This window comes from Gracilinanus agilis, chromosome 2 (assembly GCF_016433145.1).
Source record: "Gracilinanus agilis isolate LMUSP501 chromosome 2, AgileGrace, whole genome shotgun sequence".
Lineage (NCBI taxonomy): Eukaryota > Metazoa > Chordata > Mammalia > Didelphimorphia > Didelphidae > Gracilinanus > Gracilinanus agilis.
Window position 1 is genome coordinate 699,883,230 of NC_058131.1, and position 22,864 is coordinate 699,906,093.

General features: G+C 38.6%; 1 protein-coding gene across 1 annotated transcript in view; it reads right to left on the reverse strand.

Moving 5' to 3' along the window:
* Positions 1–21,203: 21,203 nt before the first annotated feature.
* Positions 21,204–22,864, reverse strand: part of TET1 (tet methylcytosine dioxygenase 1) — a 191,937-nt gene continuing 190,276 nt past the window's right edge. Inside the window, exon 12 of the mRNA XM_044659198.1 lies at positions 21,204–22,475. Within this exon, the coding sequence (XP_044515133.1) occupies positions 21,358–22,475 (1,118 nt within the window). The 3' untranslated portion in view covers positions 21,204–21,357. The remainder of the gene's footprint in view (positions 22,476–22,864) is intronic.

The following is a 22,864-nucleotide window of genomic DNA, read 5'->3' on the forward strand; positions in this document are numbered from 1 at the left end:
GCTGGGAGTTAAAGGAAGCCAGAAGGTAGAAATGAGGAGACAGTACAAGAGAGACATGGGGGACATGCCTGGAACTGGGAGATCAAGAGTCCTCTTCATGGAACAGGACCGAAGAGTGTTTGGAGGGAGTAAAGTATAAGAAGAGTGGAGAGAGAGAAGGGGGCTAAGTTAGAAATAGCTTTTGAATGTCAGAGGATTTTATATTCGATTCTGGAGTTTACTGTGTAGTGGGGGAAAGAGAGGGTGACATGATCACATCTGTGTTTTAGGAAAATCACATTGGTGGCTAAACAGAATAAGGAGATACTTGAGGGTGGCAGACCCACCAGCAAGCTGTTGTAGTAGTCCAGCCATGAGGTAATGGGGGTGGGCACTGGATGGGTGACAATGGCTAAGATGGGGGAGTATTCAAGAAATGTTGCAAAGGTGAAATCAGTAGTCCTGTACAGTAGATTGGATATAGAGGATGAGAGAAAGTGAAGAGTCCAGGATGGCTTGTAGGTTGTAAGGCTGACAAGGGACTGGGAGGATGATGTGGCCCCCAACAGGAATTTTTAGGGGGAAAATCAATGAGTTCAGTCTTGGACATGTGAAGTTTAAGCTGTGTACTGGATATCCAGTTTGAGATGCTTAAGAGGAACTTGGGGATATTAGATGGGAAGTCAGCAGAGAGGATGATTTGAGAATCATTAGCAAAGAGATAGAATTAAACCCAGGAGAGCTGATGATATCACCAAGTGAAGTAGTATAGAGAGAAAAGAGAAGAGGCTCAGGACAGACCCCTGTGGGATATCTATGATTAGCAGAAGGATCAAAAGGAGGCTCCAGCAAAGGAGAAAGATGTAACAAATAAAAGATGGTTTGGAGGCTCAGCATCAGTTATAAGCATTTATTATTGAAGAGAGAGTTTGATAGAGGTAGAGAGAGGTCTTAGCCTTTCTGACTTAAGGTCTATAAAGTTCCAGATTTTAGCCCAGCTTTGTCCCCTCCATGCTTCACTGCCCCTTGCCAAGCACCAGCCCAGGCAGTCAGTCTCTCCAAGAGTGGAAGTAAAAGCCTCCCCACCTACCCCCACATTTTCTGCCTGGGTTTCAGAACTCTGTCTTTAGCCACTGGTTTTCAAACATCATGCCATCTGCCCTTCCATGGTGACATTCCGTTGGCTCTCCTACACCGATGCTAGGGATGCCCTGCTGATGCTGGCTCTGCCATGTTGTCACTCATACTAAAGCTGATACCAGGAGATACCAGTGTATGACAGGCTACTCTATGACACCCACTGTCGTATGTAGCTATTTTACTTCACACAAAGAGAAGTAGTCAGATAGGAGGAGAACCAGGAGGGAGCAATATCTCAAAAACCCAGGGAGAAGAAAGTAGCACTCTGATCATGGCGATAATATGTAAAGAACTATGTACATACAAGATATATACAGTGTAAATGGAAGGAAACCCCAAGGGGAAGGTACTCAGTGGTAGAGAAGGAGGGGATGAGGACTCAGAAAAGGACTCTTGAAGAAAGTAGGATTTGAGTTTTATCTTGTAGGAAGCCAAGAATGTCTCCCCCTCCAAGAACTTATGATAACTCCTCATAGTTGCCAAAATGATTTTCTTTAATAAAGGTCTGAACGTGTCACCTTCAAGGTGAAAAACCTTAAGTGACTCTCTATTATCTCTAGGATAACATGGAAGCTCCTCCTCATGGAAATTTGAGCTTTGTACAGTTTGGTTTCCACCTCATTATTCAGACTTATTTCATATTCTTCTCCTAGGTCTCCCATTCTTTGTTCCAGCCAAGTTCCAAACAACTATCTAGTCTTCAAATCTGATACTTCTGGCCATGGACACATCTGGCCCACATGCCTGGAATGAACTCCCTCCTTATCTCTGTCTCTTAAAATACTTGGATTCCTTCAAAGCTCAACTGAGGGGCTACCTCCAACTCAAAGCTTTTGGGAATTTCTATGAGCTATGAGAGCTCTTTCTTTGTTCATCTTCTTCAGTTCAACTCAACAATTTAATCGAAAATTTATTAAACAACTACTATATTTTCTGGGGATCCAAAGACTAGGGAGATTCCAACTATGACATTCCTTAGCTCAAAAAATGTTGATGGCTTCCTATTGCCCTGGGATAAAAGATAATCTAAGACCTTCACAAACTGGATTCAAGTGGTCTTCCCAGTCTTTTGTCAAGTGACTACCCTGAAACAACTGTACATTATGGCCAAACTGGCCACTAGCTTTTTCTAGGATAACATTTCCTTTCTCATTCCTGTGTCTTGGAATAGGCTCTTCTCCTGGGCCTGGAATCCCTTCCTTTCTTGGAATCCCTTGATTCCTTCAAGCTCAGGCATTTTATTCTATGGGATGCATAGTAGATGGGGCACTAGACTGGAAAGAAGTCAGGGAAATCTGGATTTAAATCCTGCACCATTTACATTGGGCAAGATATCCCCACCCTTTAGAACTGAATTTCCTCATCTGTAAAATGAAGGGCTTGGACTTGCTGGTCTCTTAAGATCTCATGCCACTCAAAATCTATGATCCTTGTAGTCCCCATCCTACCACTCAGTTATTATCATTCTCTTGCTCTTGAAGCTCTCTTTTTTCACTTTGGGAATATTTTGCATATTTGTTTTGCTCAGAAGGCTTCCAGGACTTCTTATTAGCTATGGGATAATATGTGAAGAGCTTCCAGCCTTCCTAGCCTTCTTTTATAGGCCTCCCATTCATGGACTCCAGCCAAACAATTCCTTGGTGGTCTCTTGTCCTTTTGTCTTTAGCTAATGTTACCCTTTATGACTGGAATGGATTCTTCATGCCTTAGTTTCTGAGTATTGATAAAGAACATTGGATTTGGGGTCAGATAGCTTGGCCATTTGGTGTCTGATTGTACTACTTACCATATTCATGACTGGGAAAATCACACTCTGGGCTCATGTGTCACCTTCTCCGGGTCTTCTCAGTGGTTAGTGCAATCCACAGTGGGTTACATCCCATCTACTAAGAATTTGCCTTACATATTTTATGTGGTCTAATAGATAAGTTATAGATTAAAATCAGAAAGGGCCTTAAAGACCATTAAATCTAACTATTTTTTGCGCACTGTTTGGCAGTCTGTTAAAGACAATGGATTCTTTTCAGAATAACATGTTTGTTTGTTTTTTAAACCATTGCCTTCTGTCTAGTATAAATTCTAAGATAAAAGGGCAACAAGGACTAGGCAATGGGGATTAAGTGACTTGCCCAGGGTCACACATCTTGGAAGAGTTTGAGGTCAGATCTGAGCCCAGGTCTTCCTAACTCCAGGCCTGGTACTCTATCCACTGTGCTACCTAGCTGCCCCAATAACATGTTTTGAAATGAAAACAAAATACTTAGGATTACAAAGGAAATCAATTATACTAAAATACAGTTATAAAAAACATTTTTTAAAAGCAGATACCAGGTTAAGAATCCCATGTTTATAAACTCTGAAATGTTTTTATCTGATCAGAATCTTTTATCATTCTATCTACCCCTTTGGCCATTTCCCCCCTCCTCCCTACCTGACATCACTTGGGACATCATGGGAACAATGTTGGAGCTCAACTGATCATGGTTTATGGTTCCAGAATGGGTAGAGCCAAGTGAGTCCATGAAGGATGTAAGTGGGAGTAGTAGTGAAAGTAGTAGTAATAGTGAAAAGAAACATATTGGGGACTTTTATTGAAACAGTATGTGTCAAAGGTAGGCTTCTAGACCCTCCTATCTACTACTCTATTATACACTCAAGGCCAAGCAGCCTCTCAGTATGGTTGTTGTTGTTTAATTGTCTCAATTGTGTTCAACTCTTCATAACTGGAATGGTTTGCCATTTCCTTCTCCAGCTTATTTTATAGATCAGTAGTTCCCAAACTTTTTTGGCCTACCACCCCCTTTCCAGAAAAAATATTACTTAGCACCCCCTGTCACATACTGTCACTGCCCCCAAATGCACCTGTGGCCATCACCCCCCCCATTGCTGCAGCATCCACCAGGGGGTGGTGGCACCCACTTTGGGAATCACTGTTATAGTTGAAGAAACTGAGGCAAATGGGGTTAAGTGACGACTTGGCCAGGGTCACATAGCTATTAAATGTCTGAGGCCAAATTTGAACTCAGGAAGATGAGTCTTCGGGACTTCAGGGCCTCCCTCTTCCCCACTTGATCTACTGCACCATCTAGCTGCCCCCTCAGTATTAAGAGTATAACAGATAACAATTGTGGAATTTTCAGAAACTGATTTAGGTCCAAACTTCAATGAGAAAATGAATTCCTTGATTCAGCACACAATAGCAATGCATGCTGGTGATGCTTCATTCCTGCTAACTCATATCTTAAAATAAATTACTGTGAGAACAGCCTACCCAGGGAGTACAATGAAACCAACCTGAGGATGTTTCCAGTTTCCCAAGAGCAAACTGAACAATCATTTGGTTCCCAAAATTGTTCCTTAAAACTCAGCAAACTTGCTGGAACTTGGTAAGAATGAATGATGCAACAATTTGCTAAAAACAATTGTTCCAAATGTATACTAGTATTTTGTGGGAAGATGAGAATAAAAGGAAGTGCTGAATGGGCTCTAAGTATGAGGAGAGTTCTGGCAAGCAAAAAAGTCTTAGACTTCATTATAGTTGAAAATTTTAAAAAGTGAAAAATTACAATTTTCCTAGTTATTGTTTTGAAAAGCAAACAATAAATCCTTCTTGAGGAATGCCACAAAGGTATGACTGTTGCACCTAGATAGTCATGCTAAGTTCATGGGGTCAAGGCTCGGGGGATGGAAAGGACCAGGTCCTCTACCTTCAGATTCACTCCTCTTTTCCACTCCTCTATTGCTATCTTTTTTAGGGACTGTCTTCACCTTTGTTTGTTTTTTTAAATGCTTACCTTCTGTTAAGGTTAAGTGGCTTGCCCAGATTCACAGTTAGGAAATATCTGAGGTCAGATTTGAACCTAGGGTCTCTTGTCTGTAGACCCACCTCTCAATCCACTGAGCCACTCAGCTGCCTCTGGTCACCTTTGTTCATGAAAGATTTCTCAGTCGTCACAAAGTGAATTAGTGGAGAGAGCAAACTAGCATTTTGCAAGTATGGCTGCATGTTCTCCATGATACCATGAAGAACAAATATAAGTCTGGAAATAAAATGAAGAGGCAACTGCCATGCCAGGACCCCAAGGAAATACAGAACCCATGAAACAAAAAACACTTTTTGGGGGAATCTTGGGTTCAGAAATACTGAAACTGATATTTTAAACTATGAAGCCTCATGCTTAATCTTCTGCCCTGGGCCTCCCTCTTCCTCAACAACTTCTTTGCCTTGCACCTTTCCATTCCTCCCTCTCTATTCACATCTCTCCCTGGAAATTCCATAGACATCTCAAGCTTATCCTGTCCCAAACTGAACTCATTATCTTTTCCTCTTCCAAGCCCTATTCCCTCACAGGAAGTCTTTCAGCAAAAGTTGGATATCAATTTGTCCATTTGTCAGAGACACTGTAGAGGGGCTTCCTTCACTCTGTATATCTGCATGACTTATCTATTGGTCTCTCTTTTGTTCCTTTGGTGAAGCCACTGCACATTCAGTTTTTCTGTTTTGCTCATTATTTTTGCTCTTCAGGATATAAATTCTGCTCTCATAATTCTTATTTCTCTTTTAAATCATTCAGAAACAGTGTGGTGCTTCCATGTTCTCAAATTCCAATGTTCTCTGTCTCATCAAATTTAAGATCATTTTCCTTTATTTAAAAAAAAACAACAAAACCCTTATTTCCTGTCTTAGTAATGACTCTAAGAAAAAAGGGCAAGGGCTAGGCAAATGGGGTTAAGTGATTTTTACCTAGGGTCACACAGCTAGGAAGAGTCTAAACCCAAGTCCTCCCTGACTCCTGGCCTAGAGCTATATCTATCCACTGAGCCACCTAGCTGCCCTTATTTCTTATTATTTTTCCATATTTATTCATAGATACTTGACCTCATTTACTAGATCTGGAGGCCATATTTCTTTCTGTTGTTACTCCTTTTCCTCTTGATTTACCTGCTATGTTCAATGTCTTTTAAGTTTTCTTCTTCTTGATACCTTTGGTACTTTAATCTCCTCCCATCCCCTTGCTTTCCTTATCACTTACTTCCTGACTCTCTCCTCTCTCATTATGGTTTTCTTAGGGCCTAGATCACAAAGCATCTCAGCCTCCTCCCACACTAAGCAATTCAAAGTTCACCAGCCTAGGTCTCTAATGGCCCCAGCTGAGTGCTTTTGCTCTTTCCCTCAGGCTTGGTGAGGTGCTCCCACATGCATAATGTCCTGTTTTGGTGACTTATCCCACTCTATTTCTCAGTTCTCTGGCATAGTGCCAATAGTTTAGAGCCTGTTTTCCCTGATGCTGGCAGTTCAGAGCCTTTCAGCACTGGTACTTCTGTGTTGTAGCCTTGGCTGGCCTTTGCTCATGAAGGGCTATTGCTCAGTTGACTCTTGAAGCCTGAGCCAACTTCTGCAGCCTCAAGATGAGGCCTTCCCAACACTGGAAAGAGGGAAAGAGGGAACATACAAAGAGAGAAGGAAGCCCCTTTACAGTATCTCTGACAAATGGGCAAATTAATATCCAACTTTTGCTTGAAGACCTGGAGTGAGGGAATTCTTCCTACCTCCCAAACCAGCCTATTCCAGCCATCCAGGAAGAGTGGAAGGTGTATTTTGTTGTAAGCCTGTGTTCTATCCTTAGGTTTATTAATACAGCTTCACTGCTGGTAGCCCCAGAGGTGAGGGAGGGTCAGTTTCTGGATTTGGGTTTAGAGTCAACCAAAACTTTCTTTTGAATTAGAAACAGCTGACAATGCAAAGATCTTTGGCTCCTACTTTCTGTTTGGAGAGGTTTGAAAGGTCATAGGGATCAGAGAAAATGTCTAATTTGCCATGTTGTTGCTCACATGAACCAGAAACCCCATTATAGACTTTCTATAACTGTATTGGGTTTGCTAACCTCTTTAACAGTCATGGTACCAGCCTGGGAGTCACCTTCCAAAAGCCTCAACCTTTACCTTGTTCCTCCCTTGGTTGGACCTCAGCTCTTGGTTTGACTCCTTTACTCCCAGCATTCAGTGAGCAACAATGATATTAGGAGAGTGACTATCTTAATTGCATTATAGAATTGATTACTTTAATGCATTTGACTTTATACTATAACATACTACATTATGCTATACTATACTATACTATGATATGTAAGGGTTAAATTTAGTGGTTGGACTTAAATTATGTGAAATAATGTGGTCCTCCAAGTTATTATATCTCAAGTCAGAAGTTTATTTACAAAATAGAGTGGAAACAATAAGGTAGAGAAATGTGAGAAAGGTTAGAGAAAATGCCCATACTAGTCCTCAGCAAGGAGGGCCTTAAGTGAGTAACTACAAGGCCTCCTCCAAGACGGATGCTATTCTCTTAGGAAATTAGTCAGCCCTTTTCACTCACCCAAAGAAGTCTTCCAGGAGTCAGAATCCAAGTTGATGCCACGCCGCAGTCTCTAGTGAAGTTGCCTTGAAGACTATCTCCAGGAGATACTCTCCACTAGGGTCAACTTCACCAGACTGACTGCTCAGAAATTCTCATGGCTTTTATGGTGATTTCCTATCGCTGCCCCTTTTCACAGGGGCCAGTCACAGTTTCCAAATTGTCTGAGTTGTCACCTTTGGATTCACATGTTTCTGAGTGTGTGGACTCTTAAAAGAATTCAAAAGTTTCTGGCTGTTTGAGTTAGGAAAAAATGGGGGAGCTCTCCAAGTATCTTACTGGCTTCTCACCTAGGATCAAGTAAGGTGTGAATTCCCTAAGTGGTTTGCTAGCTCCTCCACCCAGTTCAAGCTTGTGTTGATTTAATCAAAAGGTATACAAAGGACAGTTAATCCTGTTCTCACAATCTAATGAGGTACTAAGTAGGGATACTTAAGTTATTGTTAACCAAAGTTTTAACTCCTACTAGGCAAAGAGAATAAAGGATTCTCTTTTCACAAGTGTGAACTCAAAGAGAACCAAGAATTCTCTTTCACAACTATACTATACTATATTATACTATACTATACTATACAATACTATACTATACTATACAATACTATACTATACTATACTATACTATACTATACTATACTATACTATGCTAAGTAGCTATGCTATGCTATGCTATACTATATTGCAGTGACCTTGTCTTTGAGGCCAGGCAATCAATAAACTTTTATTAAGTGTATACTAAGTGCCAGGCATACTGAGGATATCAAAAGAGGCAAGAGACAGTCCCTGCCCTTAAGGAGACCTCAGTTTAGTGGGAGAAGCAATAGGCAAAGGAATCTATGCCAATGATTATTTACTGGATAAAGAGGAAACAATTAAAAGAGGGAAGGCACCAGGAGTTAAGAAAGGCTTCCTATAAAAGATAGGATTTTCATTGCTATTTAAAGGAAGTTAGAGAAGTCAGTAGGCAGAGTCAAGGAGGGAGAGCATTACAGGCAGGGGGAACAGCCAAAGAAGATGCCCAGAATGGAGAGATGGAGTTCTCTTGTTTTATTGTAACAGCCAGAAGGCCAATGTCACTGGATAGGAGAGAGAGAGAGAGAGAGAGAGAGAGAGAGAGAGAGAGAGAGAGAGAGAGAGAGAGAGAGAGAGAGAGAGTATGTAGTAAGATGTAAGACTAGAAAGACAGAAGGGGACAAGGTTGTATAGGACTGAGTGCCAGAGAAAGCATTTTGTATTTATTCCTGGAGGTAATAGTTTTGACACTGGAGTTTATTGAATAGGGAGGTAATGTGATCAGACCTGACTCTTAGGAAAATCTCTTTAGTGGCTGAATGGGGAATGGACTATAGAGGGGAGACTAGAGGCAGCAAAACCTCAACAAGCTATTGCAATAGTCTAGGCATAAGGTAATGAGGATCAGTGCAAGGGCAGTTCAATGCAGTGCAGCACTCCCCTTAGGGGAGTGAAGGGCATATATAAGAGAAGCTGCCCTCATAAAAAGTCAGAAAGTGTGATCTAGAAGAGGATCCTGGAAAGGAGGCTAAGAAGGAGCAATCTGATAGGCTGGGCTAGAAGAGAACTGAGAAAGAATAGTGTCCTGAATGTCCAAAAAATCTAGAGGGGGAAAAAAAGAGTATCAAAGAAGAGTGGATGAGCAATACTGTCAAAGGCTGCTACAAAGAGCTGAAGAGATATAAGACAATAGTTAGTGGGGCATAGGACCAAATGAGTGGGTGTTTTTGTTTTCTCTTTTTAGGGTAAGGGAAACATGGACTTGTCTGTAGGCAGTAGAAAATGAGCCAGAAGAGAGAAGAGATTAAAAATAAGTGAAGGCATGGGAATGACAGAAAGGGCAATTTGTTGGAGATGGGATAGAATGGGATTGCTTGAACAGGTGGAGGAGATAGACTTGTAGGGGAGTGAGACTACTTCATCACTTGAGACAGTGCAAAAGTCATCTGAGTGATAGATGAGGAAGAGGGGAGATAAGGGAACACACTGAATAATCTTATTTTTTCTGTAAAACTTGAGGCAAGGTTCTCAGCTGAGAGATTAGGAGGATAGCGATCCATGGGAATTTTGAGGAGAGTTGAAGAGTTATAAGAACTGTTGTTCAGTGTGATGAGTTCATGAGATGGGTTTTTGTCTAAAATTACCTAGCAACAGAAAGGATCCAATTGAAGTTGTGTAATATAAATTTATAGTGGACACAAAATGTTTTTTTTTTATTTTCTCCACTTCATCGGCCACATCCTCTAACAGTAGGTGACTTTCAGGACCTTCTGTCCTAGGCTCTCTTCTTTTCTCCTTTCTATATTTAATCTCATCAGTTCTCATGGATTTAATGGCCATCTCTATGCCTATGATTCTCAAAACCACCTATCCTGCCCTACCCTCTCTACTGACCTTCAATCTCACATCTCCAGCTGTCTTTCAGATATCTCAAACTGGATGTCTGGTAGACGTCTTAAACTCAGTATGTCCAAAACAGGACTAATCTTTTCCCCAAATCATGTCCTCTATTGTTAAAGGTAACACCATATTGCCAGTCTCCCATGCTGACAATTTAGGAGTCATCCCTATAATTTTCACTATTGTGAACTTCTTGAGGGTAAGGGCTATCTTTTGATTTTTTTGTATCTCTAGTGTTTAGCAGCATGCCTGGGTGCTTTCTAAATGCTTGTTGATTGACCAGAGAGTTCTCACAGAAAATAATGTATCCTGATTCTACAGAAATCCTTCCAAATTCACAGAATCATTTAATCTCAGGTAAATCTCCAATTTCTCAAATCAATACTCAAAAAAAAAATCAATACTCAAAGCTGGATTGCAAAGAGAGATTATGGTTTCTTATGCATTCATTTAAATAGATTTGTGTTTCTTCCATCAATAGGCAGGTGCCTACAGAAACAATGATTTCTCACCACAAAAGAAGTTGGCAGATGCTCACATCACACATTGACCTAATGGTTTAGAGGAAAACTGATGAAAATGTGGTTAAAGGAATTTAATGAGTTTTGTGAAAACTGAGACTAGCTAAAAAGAGCTACTATGTATATATTGAGTACCTTGTGATCTGCAAACTGCTCTATGCATTATCTTGTTTAATCCTCATAAGATAGGTGCTTTCAACCCCCCCCCCCCCATTTTATATATGAAGAAACCGAGGCAGAGAAAGGTCAAATGATTTGCCCAGGCTCCCATAGCTAGAAATAGTCAAAAGCTAGATTTGTACTCAGCAGTCTTCTTGAGTCCAAGGCAAACCCTTAATCTTCTGCAGTACCCAGGTGCCTAATACTTGTTTGGGGCTTTCAAACCATTTGACCAAAACTGATGTTTGGAATCAAACAGTGCCTTGGTTAATAGAATTCTGTATACCTGATGAACTGTCACTAAGACCTTTTTTTTTTTTTTTTTTTTTTTTTTGCCCAAACTGCCTTCCTTCACTAAGACTTTCAAAAAAAAAATCCAGTTTAAACTATTTCATGTAGATCAGGTTCATGGAAATACTGTGTGGTCATGAGTAAGTCATCTAACTTCCACATTTCTTTTTCTTTGAGGCTCATATGAGATCAGAAATGAAGTGCTTTGCAAACCTTAAATATAAATGTCAGATGCAATTATTGTTATCCTATTATTCTTCTGGAATTTGTGGACATACCATCATCTCTATTTGTAGTTTAAAACATAAGAAATTGGGGCACCTAGGGAACACAATGGATAGAGCACTGGGCCTGGAGCTGGAAGGATTTGGGTTCAAACCTGGCCTCAGATATTTCCTAGCTGTGTGATCCTGGACAAGTTACTTAATCCTGATTGTCTAGCCCTTCCTTTTATCCTCTCTTCTGTTTTAGAATTGATGCTAAGACAGAAGGAAATATAGAATTACTCTCTTCTGCTATTAAATCTGAAAATTAAAAAAAAATTAAGAGGAAAGAAAAATTAGACAATCAAATGCAAAATAGAAGTATAAAATTTATTTAAAACCACCCACAAAGTTCTGTGTAATCAGGAATGATACAATTTGTAATAGACTTTTTAAAAACTCATGACAAGATTTAAAATATATTTTCAATTACAGTATTCATTTAGCCTTATTTAGTTAGGACAATGAAAAATGAAATTGAATGCTCTAAACATATGAGACACACAAGAAAATAGAACAGAACAAATTCCACAATAACTATCTTTACACGTATGTTTCAATACTAGTATCAACATTTCAATGCATCTTGCTACATAAACATGGAATCCTGTACAACAACTGCTGTGCATCAAAAATTTAGCTTAATTAGGTCTTTCAAGTAACATGCAGTCACAACTCATAAGTCTTCAAGTACTGCTGGTAAGGGTTCCCTAGTCTGCAGAGGTTATTTCCAATGTTAATTGTCAACTTAAGTCTTTGTAACTTTCCTTTTCTTCCGACTATGATGTGGTGAAGTGCTTTTTCTTTTTAAAATTTCCCACTGTATGTTGGGGATTAAAAAAAAAGAATTGTTTTTTTTAAGGAAGACTTTGTTTACTAAGTCATTCTATTTACTAGAACATGTGATACAGTAGGTTGGTAACAGGGAAAACATTCCCAAATACCAAAGTTTAAAGCTGAAAATAAATAGTAAATGCATCCCCCCAAAAAAATTAAAATAGCTTGACTATTAGATATTAATTTGCTTTAGAACTGATGACTGTCTCAGGTTAGAGAATCTTGAATAACCTTTTCTTCCTCCACCAAATGAATTTTGCTTCTGCTGACATCTTATTGGAACCAGGGTGTTACTAGGTATAGGAGCCTACCTGGCAGGATCCCACATACTCTGAATCAAAATGTAACTGGTATTGTTGCTTTCTCCTCATTAGCAGGTATGGGAATTGCCTGCCTGGGTTTAGATTTCCTTCCAGAAAATGTCTCGGTGTTTCAGCACAACTAAACAAGACCATGCACCCCACAGTTTGATACAATAAAACTAACTTTATTTTTACATTACCAACAAAATGGTTCCCACAAATATTATTGAAATTATCAGGCTATTATTTGGGCGCTTATTTAAAAGCAGCCATCACAGTGATGCACATGGACATAATCATTAGCAACAATAATAGATTCCCAAAATCTGAAGAAAAGTGAAAGTTTGCTTTTTGACACCCCATAACCCCTTGCTTTTGTGAATTCATATTTCTTAAATTGTTTAATAACAGAACCTAGGAAATGGTAAAAGATGATGCGGTTACTGGACCATCATTACTATATGGGTGGGGAGTAAAATATTTACAAGTTTAAGCCAAATCTATTGACATTAGCTAGCACCAAGAATCTTCTTCTCTTTGCCTTCTTACAGCTCAGGTAAAAGTGTAGTTACATTTGCACCTAGATGCAGTGAAAAAAAAAGGAACCGCCCTCCCACCAAATTGTCAGACAATACAGTGGTCCATTAGGAAGATGATAGCACACCCTAGATTTTTGCTATTGGGAAAGATAAAACCATGGATTGTCTGCCATCTACCCTCAGTCCATCCTTAGTGCTATTACAATTTATATAGACTGATTTTCACATTGACCTTGAATGACAAGTTCCATTAATTATATATGATCTTTGCCTTTTCAGGCAATCCTCTACTGATTTGGTTAGAAGCTCATTTTCCATCTCTTCCCCACCCTACCCCTTAGCTGCATTTAGGAAACAGTCCAGAATATTCTGAACAGTATGAGTTACAGAGAACAAAAAGCACACACAGCAAAACCTCAATAATTCAGAACTGATGGTCATTTGGATTCACAACTACAACGGTGCTCAATAAGGTAAATAATGGAAACAAAGTGTAAGCAAAAATACCTTGGAAAACTTTCTGAGCACTTTGGAAGCACCATTTCAACTAAAGTATGGATTAAAAGAAAACTCTGAGTACTTTGGAAGCACCAATTCAACTCAAGTATGGATTAGCAATGTTCCATATCTATCTGTCTGGCCAATTCTCAACTTGGCTACTCAGTTATTTGTTTGTGTTACTAGCTGCACTTTGCCCTGGGAAATGTGTCAGGAGAACTAGGTTTTGAGTTCCAGATGTGCTGGCTAGCTTTGCAACTCTGGGCAACTCATTTCTCCTTGCTGGACTGCTTTATCATCTATAAGATGGAAACAATGAATGATTGCCATTCTACCTTCACTGAGAATAAAAGTAAAATTTTAAAATCCCTTTGAAAAGAAAAACAATTGTACAAGATTTATCATTACTATTAGATTGCCCTTCACAATTATTACTATTTTTCGTAGCAGCTACTTTTAACCTCCAAAACTAAGGTGAAACTGGTCTCTATAGCAGAACAGAAGATGGATAAATGATTTCCAAATGGTGGGCTTGTCCTTGAACCCTGCAAATGGCAACCAGGACCACAGAGCCGGCTCCTGATGAACTCTGAAGGGCTTTTGAATGCTTTAGTTAGGGAAGTTAGGATCCTCTCTTAGCAGCATTTAAAAATAACTTTCATTTGCTTTCAGCCAATTTCAATTGATCAAACCAAGTCTTCAGAACAGCTTCCGTTATTACTTGACAACTAAAGAATTCCTCACCCATGTGGAGTCAGGTAGGAATTAGAACAGAAAAATTGCACATTTCTTCCTTTAAAATGAAGAGTTGATAATTTTACATTTATTTAAGAATTACATAGCCTATCATTCAGATTTTTAACTATCAAACTAACTTTCCCTCCCAATTAGACTATGAGTGTAAGACTCTGGGGCACTAAAATAGTAGTCTTGTTAAACCCTTCCTAGATATAATCAGTTGACCCCTCTCTTTTATATCTCATTTTGCAACACAATCGCTTACTAATGAGTCTAAGTTTAGTGCTTAAACTGCCATAGGATTTGGGTGGTTGGCAAAAGGTAGTAATGAGCACACTTAGGCAACCTGTACCTGAAAAAAAAAATGGATCCTGCCTCTCCCAGAATAGGCCGGTGCCATCAGAAGAACATTATGTCCAAGCAAGACACATTGTTCTTTCCATACAAGGTATTGCCAAGAAAAATGAATAGGGAAGTGGAAGAGGCCAACTTTGCTGACTTCCTTGTTATTGTAACAAATTGGTGAGGGTAGAGGAGGAGAGGAATAGAAATCGTGAGTAGGTTTTAGCTCACTAGTAAAGTCAGAGGAAGACCTCATGCTGAAAATAATAGTTAGGCTTACTGAAGATCAACATGGGGACAGAAAGGCGGAGGGGGACCAGGCAATTACTTTTGAGCAGTTTAAGAGTTAAATATGGATTCCTTATTTAACGATCATCATTTTCCCTCAGATGAATAAGGTTAGAAGTGAAAGCTAAAAAAAAGTTACCTACCATCTTTACCTCATTCACCTTTTGATAAAACGATGCTATGATTTTCCTGGGGGCAGGAGTTTCTAGATAAAAATCATTAATAAAATAAAATCAACATAAAAATGAAAGATAAATAAAGCAGAGGAACAAACCACAGTGGAGTGCCAACAGGGTAAAAAGCAAAACAAAAGAGGGAAAGAGAAAGGAAAAGATTGGGGCAAATTTTTGAAAACTAGGAAAAGATAATAAATGAAGAAAACAATCTGAGAAAGTATGGAGTCAGTCCCAGAGCTTGTCTACCTAGGATACTGACTGGTCCACAGAAGGTAGGAAACAATTTAGGAAGAAGGCAAGAAAGAAGCTTACAACCAACCTGAAAGCACAACATAAATACTGCTTGTGAATGGCAATATGGCAGAAACAATTGATAATGGTATTTTACTGAGTGGCCAGAGGAAAGAAGAATTTATTTTTGTAGAATCAGAGAGATCAGAGGATGACTTTCAGTCATGTAACTTTTGGGTAGTATACACAACAGTGCTATCAGAAACTACAACTACCTGAAGGATGTTTTTCAGGGAGAGAAATCAACAGAGAAACCAGAAATTTCAGGCCTAAGTAAATGACATATTTATTCATGATTTTCTAAAATCCTAAAAGAGTATGGAACACTTACATTTGGGAAGAAAATAGTAACTGTCTAGAGAGTGGTACTCAACCTACACATCTGGCTAGTTTGCTTGGGTATAGAATGACGCTAAGGGGATTCATACCCTTTTAATGGGCTAGCTAGCTTTGTACAATAAACAACTTCCACTGAATACATGGCTCTCAAAAGCAGAACATCATTCTAATAAAAGTTTGTCCTTAGGTACAAGGACATCGCAACAAGATATAGATGAAACAAAGTTAAACTGCCAGATGCACTCTGGGAAAACTTGAAGCTTGCAGCTGATTTAGTGGTATTATCTCTGTATATAAAGGACCACATATCTTTCCCATTTCTTTTCCATGGGTACTGTGGTTTTTGAGTCTCATCTCTCCCATCACTTCACAGACAGCTTAATCTCCTGAATCCAATTCGTGATCTGGGCTTGTCCAACCAAGGATTAAGCTAGGGCAGATGGCGGCTTCTCCAAACTGCCTAAATATTTAGGCATATTAGGGAGAAACTAACTGGAAACTTGCTCAGTGTAGTCCCTTGATAAGTTATTTGCTGATTAGAGCAGTCAATATGGCTTCCATCTCTAGCAGGAGCCAAGAAGATTCCTTCACAGATAAAAGTCAGAGAGATTGTTGTATAGACATGAATAGAGAAGGGGGACATTCTGTCCTAAGAGCAGAGATGCAAGAAAAGAGATGAAATTAAAATTTTCATACTCTCAAATTCTCCAAAATGGTAGAAAGACATTTATTACTATGATGTAGTCAGGCTGTATTAACTGTTTTAATGATGCTGGACTGTTTCATCTGGGTAAAATATACCCATATGTATACTCAAGGTAGCATTGAATGAGGACATCTAAATTAGATTTCTTTCCTCTTTTCAGTCCTGGCAATAACAGAGAGAATCTAGAAAAGATTTTCTCCATTACTTCAAAGCAACCGACTTTCTCTGTTAAATGGACATCCTGTCCTATGGTCATCCAACTCAAAATTTTCACACAAAATCAAAGTCCACAGTAATGTACCATTTACACCAAAAAAAGATTTCGATAGACAAAATGGAAGTACGTGACCTAGAGACAACATATATTAATATAAGTATATCAATTATGCACTCTCTACAACATCAAAATTGGCATGTAGTCTGCATGGTATAGTGAAAAGGGCAGTGATTTTGGGGTCAGTGGACCTGGGTTCGATCCGCAGCTCTTCCACTTTCTACTTGTGTGAATCTGGACAAGTCACGGTACCTTTTGAGTCTTGCTTTCATCATCTGTAAAAGGAAGGATTTGGAGTAGATGACTTCAGGTCTCTTCCAGTTCTAAATTTATTATTTTATGACCATTATGGATTTTGTCACAGGCAACTGGTCTGCATACACTAAAATATTTTGGGTTGCTTTCCTTGCATGTAAGGTTTCCTTCTTTTTCCATTAGACAGATTATATAGTGACACTAAAAGAGTAAGTAGGTTGTTTTGTATGGATTGATTCTCAGAAGATGGCTTACATGAGAGACATACCTGCTGTGTTTCCAGCTTAGCTAGGGTGCAGGGTCATGGGTCTGGTTTCCCAGGAATTTGCCTGTGAATCAATTGTAGTTGAGTATCTCTCCTGAGAATGTTAAATTTGGCCAGGAGAAAAAGACACTATGCATGCACCTTTGCCTAATACAGATACTGGAAGATTATTCAGAAAAGAAGAAGCAAAACAATTACTTCTAAAAGAAATTTAAAATTAGGCTTTTATAGACAATAAACATACTACTCATTTAAAGGAAGATTTGAATCTGATTAAATTCATCAAGTATTTATTAAGCACCTACTAAGTGGAATGACTTAACAAATGCTTCCTCAATCACTACAACAATTCTCTGATTGAGGCTATAGGTCAACATCCCACTTGATTGCTGGGTAAGCAGCTGGACACATTACAAAAGTGATAAAGAAAAAGAAAGGATTAAGATGCCAGCAGAGATGAATGAAAAATTTTAGCATCTTGGGCTACTGGTCTTTTTGACGAAAGAAGTTTTATAGCAATGGTGCCAAAGAGGCAGCTGCTATCTTTGATAAGAGAACAGAGATGAGGAGATTTGTAACATGCAATATACTGAGGTTTATAAATGGCACAGTAGGTAGAGTGCCAGGCCTAGAGTCAGGAAGATGGAGTCTTCCTGAATTCAAATCTTTCCCCAAATATTCACTAGCTGTGTGAGGCTGGGCAAGTCACTTAACCCTGCTGGCCTCAGTTTCCTCATCTATAAAAATGAGCTGAAAAAGGAAATGCCAAACCACTCCAGTATCTTTGCCAAGAAAACCCCAAAAGGGGTCATGATGAGTCAGATATGACTGAAACAACTGAACAACATAAACCAATGAGGTCAAACCCCTCGGGCTACATATTAACCATTAAGATAATGCATTGCTATCAATAGTTTATACCATTAAAAAAAATTCAGATAATGATTAAAAAGAGAAGGGAGAGGAGCATGGAGGAATCAACAACTTAATCAAATTACGTAACAGAACAGACTTCTAAGTAACCTAATTGAAGCCAGATTTCTTTCTGAATTTTATAAATATTAGTATTTTGAGATATCACAATGAAGATTCCAAGAGATGCATATGACATGGACTACAATAAATTAAGTTAATGTGAGCTTTAAAAAATCACCAGCAATGGAAAAGACCAAAAAGAAACTTTTTGAAGGGGTTCAGTGATGTGGACATCAGTGATGACCACAAGGCATAACAGGATGAATGGATTTTATGGGAAACAACTTGGTTCAGATTAGGTGTTTCCCTAAATTGATCAGGCTCCAAAAATCTGAATGCTGAGGGATTGACCTTTATTAAAGGTCAATTAAAAATTAAATTACATTAAAAAATTTCAGGGGGCAAGAACTAGGAGGAAACAACAAATATAAGTCTTGTGTGGAAACTAGCAAGAGTTCTTCTATGTTTCCCATGATTCAGGGACTCAGAGAACACAAGAGGCCACAATCTACTATACTGAACTGAAAATGTATCAACCTCTGTGTTCCTGATCAGGTGGATTACTCCAACATGCATTCACACTGACGGAATAGAGAGACCTTTCTGAATGGCTGGCAAAGAGTTAGGAAAATTCTAGTTTGCCTTATTTCCCCCCAGGAAGATTATTTAAATGCCTTTATTTCTACTATCTCCTGGACCAGAAGACCATGGGTAAAAATTCTTGAGAAAATTCCAAGGCCTCCTTTTGTAACATTTTTTGAGCTTTGCTTGTTTTTGACGCCGTCCTTACACTTCCAATCTTAAGAGATGGGTCAGCAATTTTTCCCAATAACTTTGTTTGATTAGGAAATAACTTGGATTAAGGTTGCTAGTAGAAACTAAGGCTGAGAATTGAAAGTTATTAAATGTATTCGCACCTCTGCTAAATCTGTGACCAGAAAGGATGCTCTTTGGGGCTGAGGGACACAGGAGTTCTGACTCTACCATTTGAACAACATAAGACAGGGTTATCCAATAACTCATAACTCATTTCTAAATTTCTACTTGGCTCATTTCTAATCAGTAATAGGCCACTGGGCTAACAAAGGATAAATATGTGTTCCTGATAGTCCAACACTCACAAATACCTTGAAGCAGCCAGAGCAATTTATAATTCACCACTTGTACAATCATAACATATACAAAACTTCAGGCTCACAAAAATATACATGTTTTAAAATGGAGATCTAAGGCACACAAAAGACTAAAACAATTCAAAGCATTTTCGTATATATGTTCAAGAAGCAGAAAACTTCTGGTCCAAGATGGTGGTCCAGCATTTTGACTTTTTTTTTTTTTGTTATTTATGATCCCTTCATATTTCTTACTTGAACCAGTCAAAAGCTGGGCTCAACATCTTGCTCCACAGGGTATTTGCCAATATTACTTAAGACAATAAGTTACAAAGTGTTCAAAGAGAGAGACCAAAATGCCAATTGGGGGTATATGGGAATTTTTTTTAAATTAAAAGTTCATGTATTTTCTGTACCCAAACTGTCGGTATTAATGGTTATGGTAAATTCCTATGGCATTTCCAAGGAAAAAGCACCTTAGGTTTAAAAACTAGCAAGTAACCTAGACATTTCAGATTTATTTTGTTATAGCACCTCTACATTATAACACAGTCAAATACAGCATTAGTATAATTCTTCATAGACAAAAGATTTAGTTTAGATAACCTTATTGTTTGGCTATAATTTCATTCAATAAATAAGTGTAAAAATGAAAAGTAAAGAAAGATGGGATTCTATAGTACTTAGTAAATGGAGTGTTTACTTTTCCTATTTCTTAGAACTAAAGTAACCATATATATTTGGTGACCTAGGTTTTCAAAAACCGGGAGCAAATGATTCACAATTCAAACAAACTTGCCAACAAAATATAAATCCATGTTTTAAAAACATGCATAAAAGTTGCTCATGAAGGAGGAAAAAGACCTATTTGAATTGTTAGCAATTTTCTGGACTACTGCACATTTCTGTAGGACCTTGCTTTAATACATTTTATACAAGAAATTAAAAAAAAAAGATTTTGTTTTTTCATTTGAATCATGTTTTCCTCCCATATCAGTAATTTTTCAGAACTAACAAGGGATTCTTTGTTAATTTCATTTTCCACCCTATACCTTACCTTCCAGGCATTAGGAGATTTGTTAGCTCTGAACCCCCAAAATTTCAATCTGCCAAAGGATAAGAATTCATTTCACTTGCCTTCATTCTGAAAAAGTACTCACTGACGAGGACAAATGAAAGTTTGATTAGATTAATAACTGCAGGCCTGGTCATATAAATCAGAAAGTTTACCTTCAAGAAACTCCCAATATGTTACTTTAACTCCCAATAATGATACAAACAGGTAATATATTTCCTAATTTTGATTTTGTAGACAAGTTTTCTGCATCATTTACTGATTTATATATATATATCTATATATCTGATATCTTTAATGAAAAAAGGTAAAAAAAAAAAAACACCACAAACCACATACATTATTAGTATACATATTTCAGTTGTAGCAATATGGAACTCTACACAGCAAGAATAAAATGATCTCTTTTGTAGAATATGCACAAACAATAGACAATATGATTTTTGTACTATACTATTTCAAGTTAATTTTAAAAATAGAAAGTGCTTTTAAAATATATATGTATATATATTTACAGTTTACAAACAGCCTCCAACCATCACTAAGGATAACAACTGGGTTATTCTATACGACACAAGAACTCTTTCCAGAGAGAGGGAATTTCATTGGTTATTTATGAAGGTATTTATGGATTTTCATTTTTAGAGCAATGATTGGAAGTTGTTGGAACAATGGCACCACGAAGTAATAGTTCAGCTTATCTTTCACTGTTTCAATGTGGTTAAGCACCAAGAGCTGTGGAGAGCTAATACTGTAAAACTTGATTTTTACCTCTTAAAATAGGAAGGAATCTGTTAAAATCCTCTAAAAATGATTTTTCTTTCATAGTAAACAGACTCAATTTAAAGCACCAAAATATAAATTCCTAAAGGTCATAAACTGAATCTTTCTGTCAAGGTTAATAACCTAACCAAAACTTTTCTTAAGCAATCTATTAAAAACTATAAAATTTCTTTTTTGTTTAAAATGTGCTTGAGCACCACTCCACTAATGGTCAAAATATAAAGTCACATTTAAGAAACCACTCTCCCCCCACCCCCTTTTTACCTCAGCCTTAAAATGGTTGAGATGAACATAGAGAAAACTACAACTTTACTCTTTTTTTTTTTTCAACAGCACCTTAAAGTAACAGAACATTGCACTGGGACAAAATTCTGTGTTTTAAAAGCCTTCAGACCCAATGATTGTAGGGCCCTGCGACTTGAGTGAGGGCATAAGAAGATACTGTAATGACATTGTCATGAGTTACTGTTAATGCTTTCCGGGAAGGAATCTGGTTCAATTCATTTTCCTCACAGAAAATCTCAGGACTCTCAGTAGGCTGTTTTGTTTTCTGGTTGTTGGCATTTTCGGTAGCTAGCCTCTCGGCCTCTCTTTCTTTCTCTCGGGCTCTTTCTGCCATCTTTGCCTCCCATACGGCCCAGCCATGCCTTGGTTCATTTAAGTTCTTGTGCTGATAGAAGACGAGGGAAATGCGTGTGGGATGGTTGCGGTTTGGCTTTCGGATTGGGGTAGTGGCATGAAGCTCTCGCCGGGCACACTCAATTAGCACCGAGCCGTGGGAAGGGGCCACTGCCACACCACCAATGTTGTCATCCAAGAAGTTGTGTTCACTGTCTGACCACATCTCTTCTGACCTCTCTTCGCTGTCAGCTGATTCTGTTAGCTCATCACTTGGGGTCTGCTCGGTGGCTGATGTAAGATGAGCAGCTAGCTCAAGCTCTTGTTTGTTGGCATTTGCCAGGGATGGAGCCAAAGCAGCAACTTCACTTGGACCTGTCTTATGCTCATAGTCTGATTTCACTGGAGTGGAGTCATCAGGACTAGGTATCTGAGGGACAGGTGACAGTAAAGACGGAGGTTGAAATGTTGCCACGTTGGAAACTAGATGCTCAACTGGGCCAGTAGGAAGGTCAGCATGAATTTGGGGATCTGTCATGGGAGAAGCCACACCAGGAACGGATGCTGGCTTAGCATTCAGTAGAAGTCCAGGGCATTCCTTGGCTACTGTATTAGCACCACTGTATTTTGTAGAAACCACTGTCCAGGGTGGAACACTACCCTGATCTGAAAACCCGTAGGAAATTTCAGAGTCATTCTGAAATGAAGTTGTTGCCAAGCCAGACCCTGGGGTTAGGGAGGAGTTCAGAGGTAAGTTTGTCCCTTTCAGGGGGTGATGAATGGACTTAATCCAAGAATAGCTTGTAGTGTTGGCCACACTATGGAGGTTAAAATGTGAGTCTGGAAGTTCACTCTTTATCTCAGGTTGCAATGCCTCAGTTCTGTTTCCTATACAAAAGAAGAAATGACAGAAACGGTGGAAAAATCATACCAAAATGTGAATACAAACGGCTTTTCTAAATAGTATGCAATAAGTAAATGTTACTAGTGAAATATGCTACTCTTAAATTAGCTATGCAGACTTTAAAATTAATTATATATATGTGTGTATAAATATATATTTATATAATTATAAATATGTAATTAATATATAATCAAAACATACAATTTAGGGGCAGCTGGGTAGCTCAGTGGATTGAGAGTCAGGCCTAGAGACAGGAGGTCCTAGGTTCAAATCTGGCCTCAGACACTTCCCAGCTGTGTGACCCTAGGCAAGTCACTTGACCCCCATTGCCCACCCTTACCACTCTTCCACCTAGGAGCCAATACACAGAAGT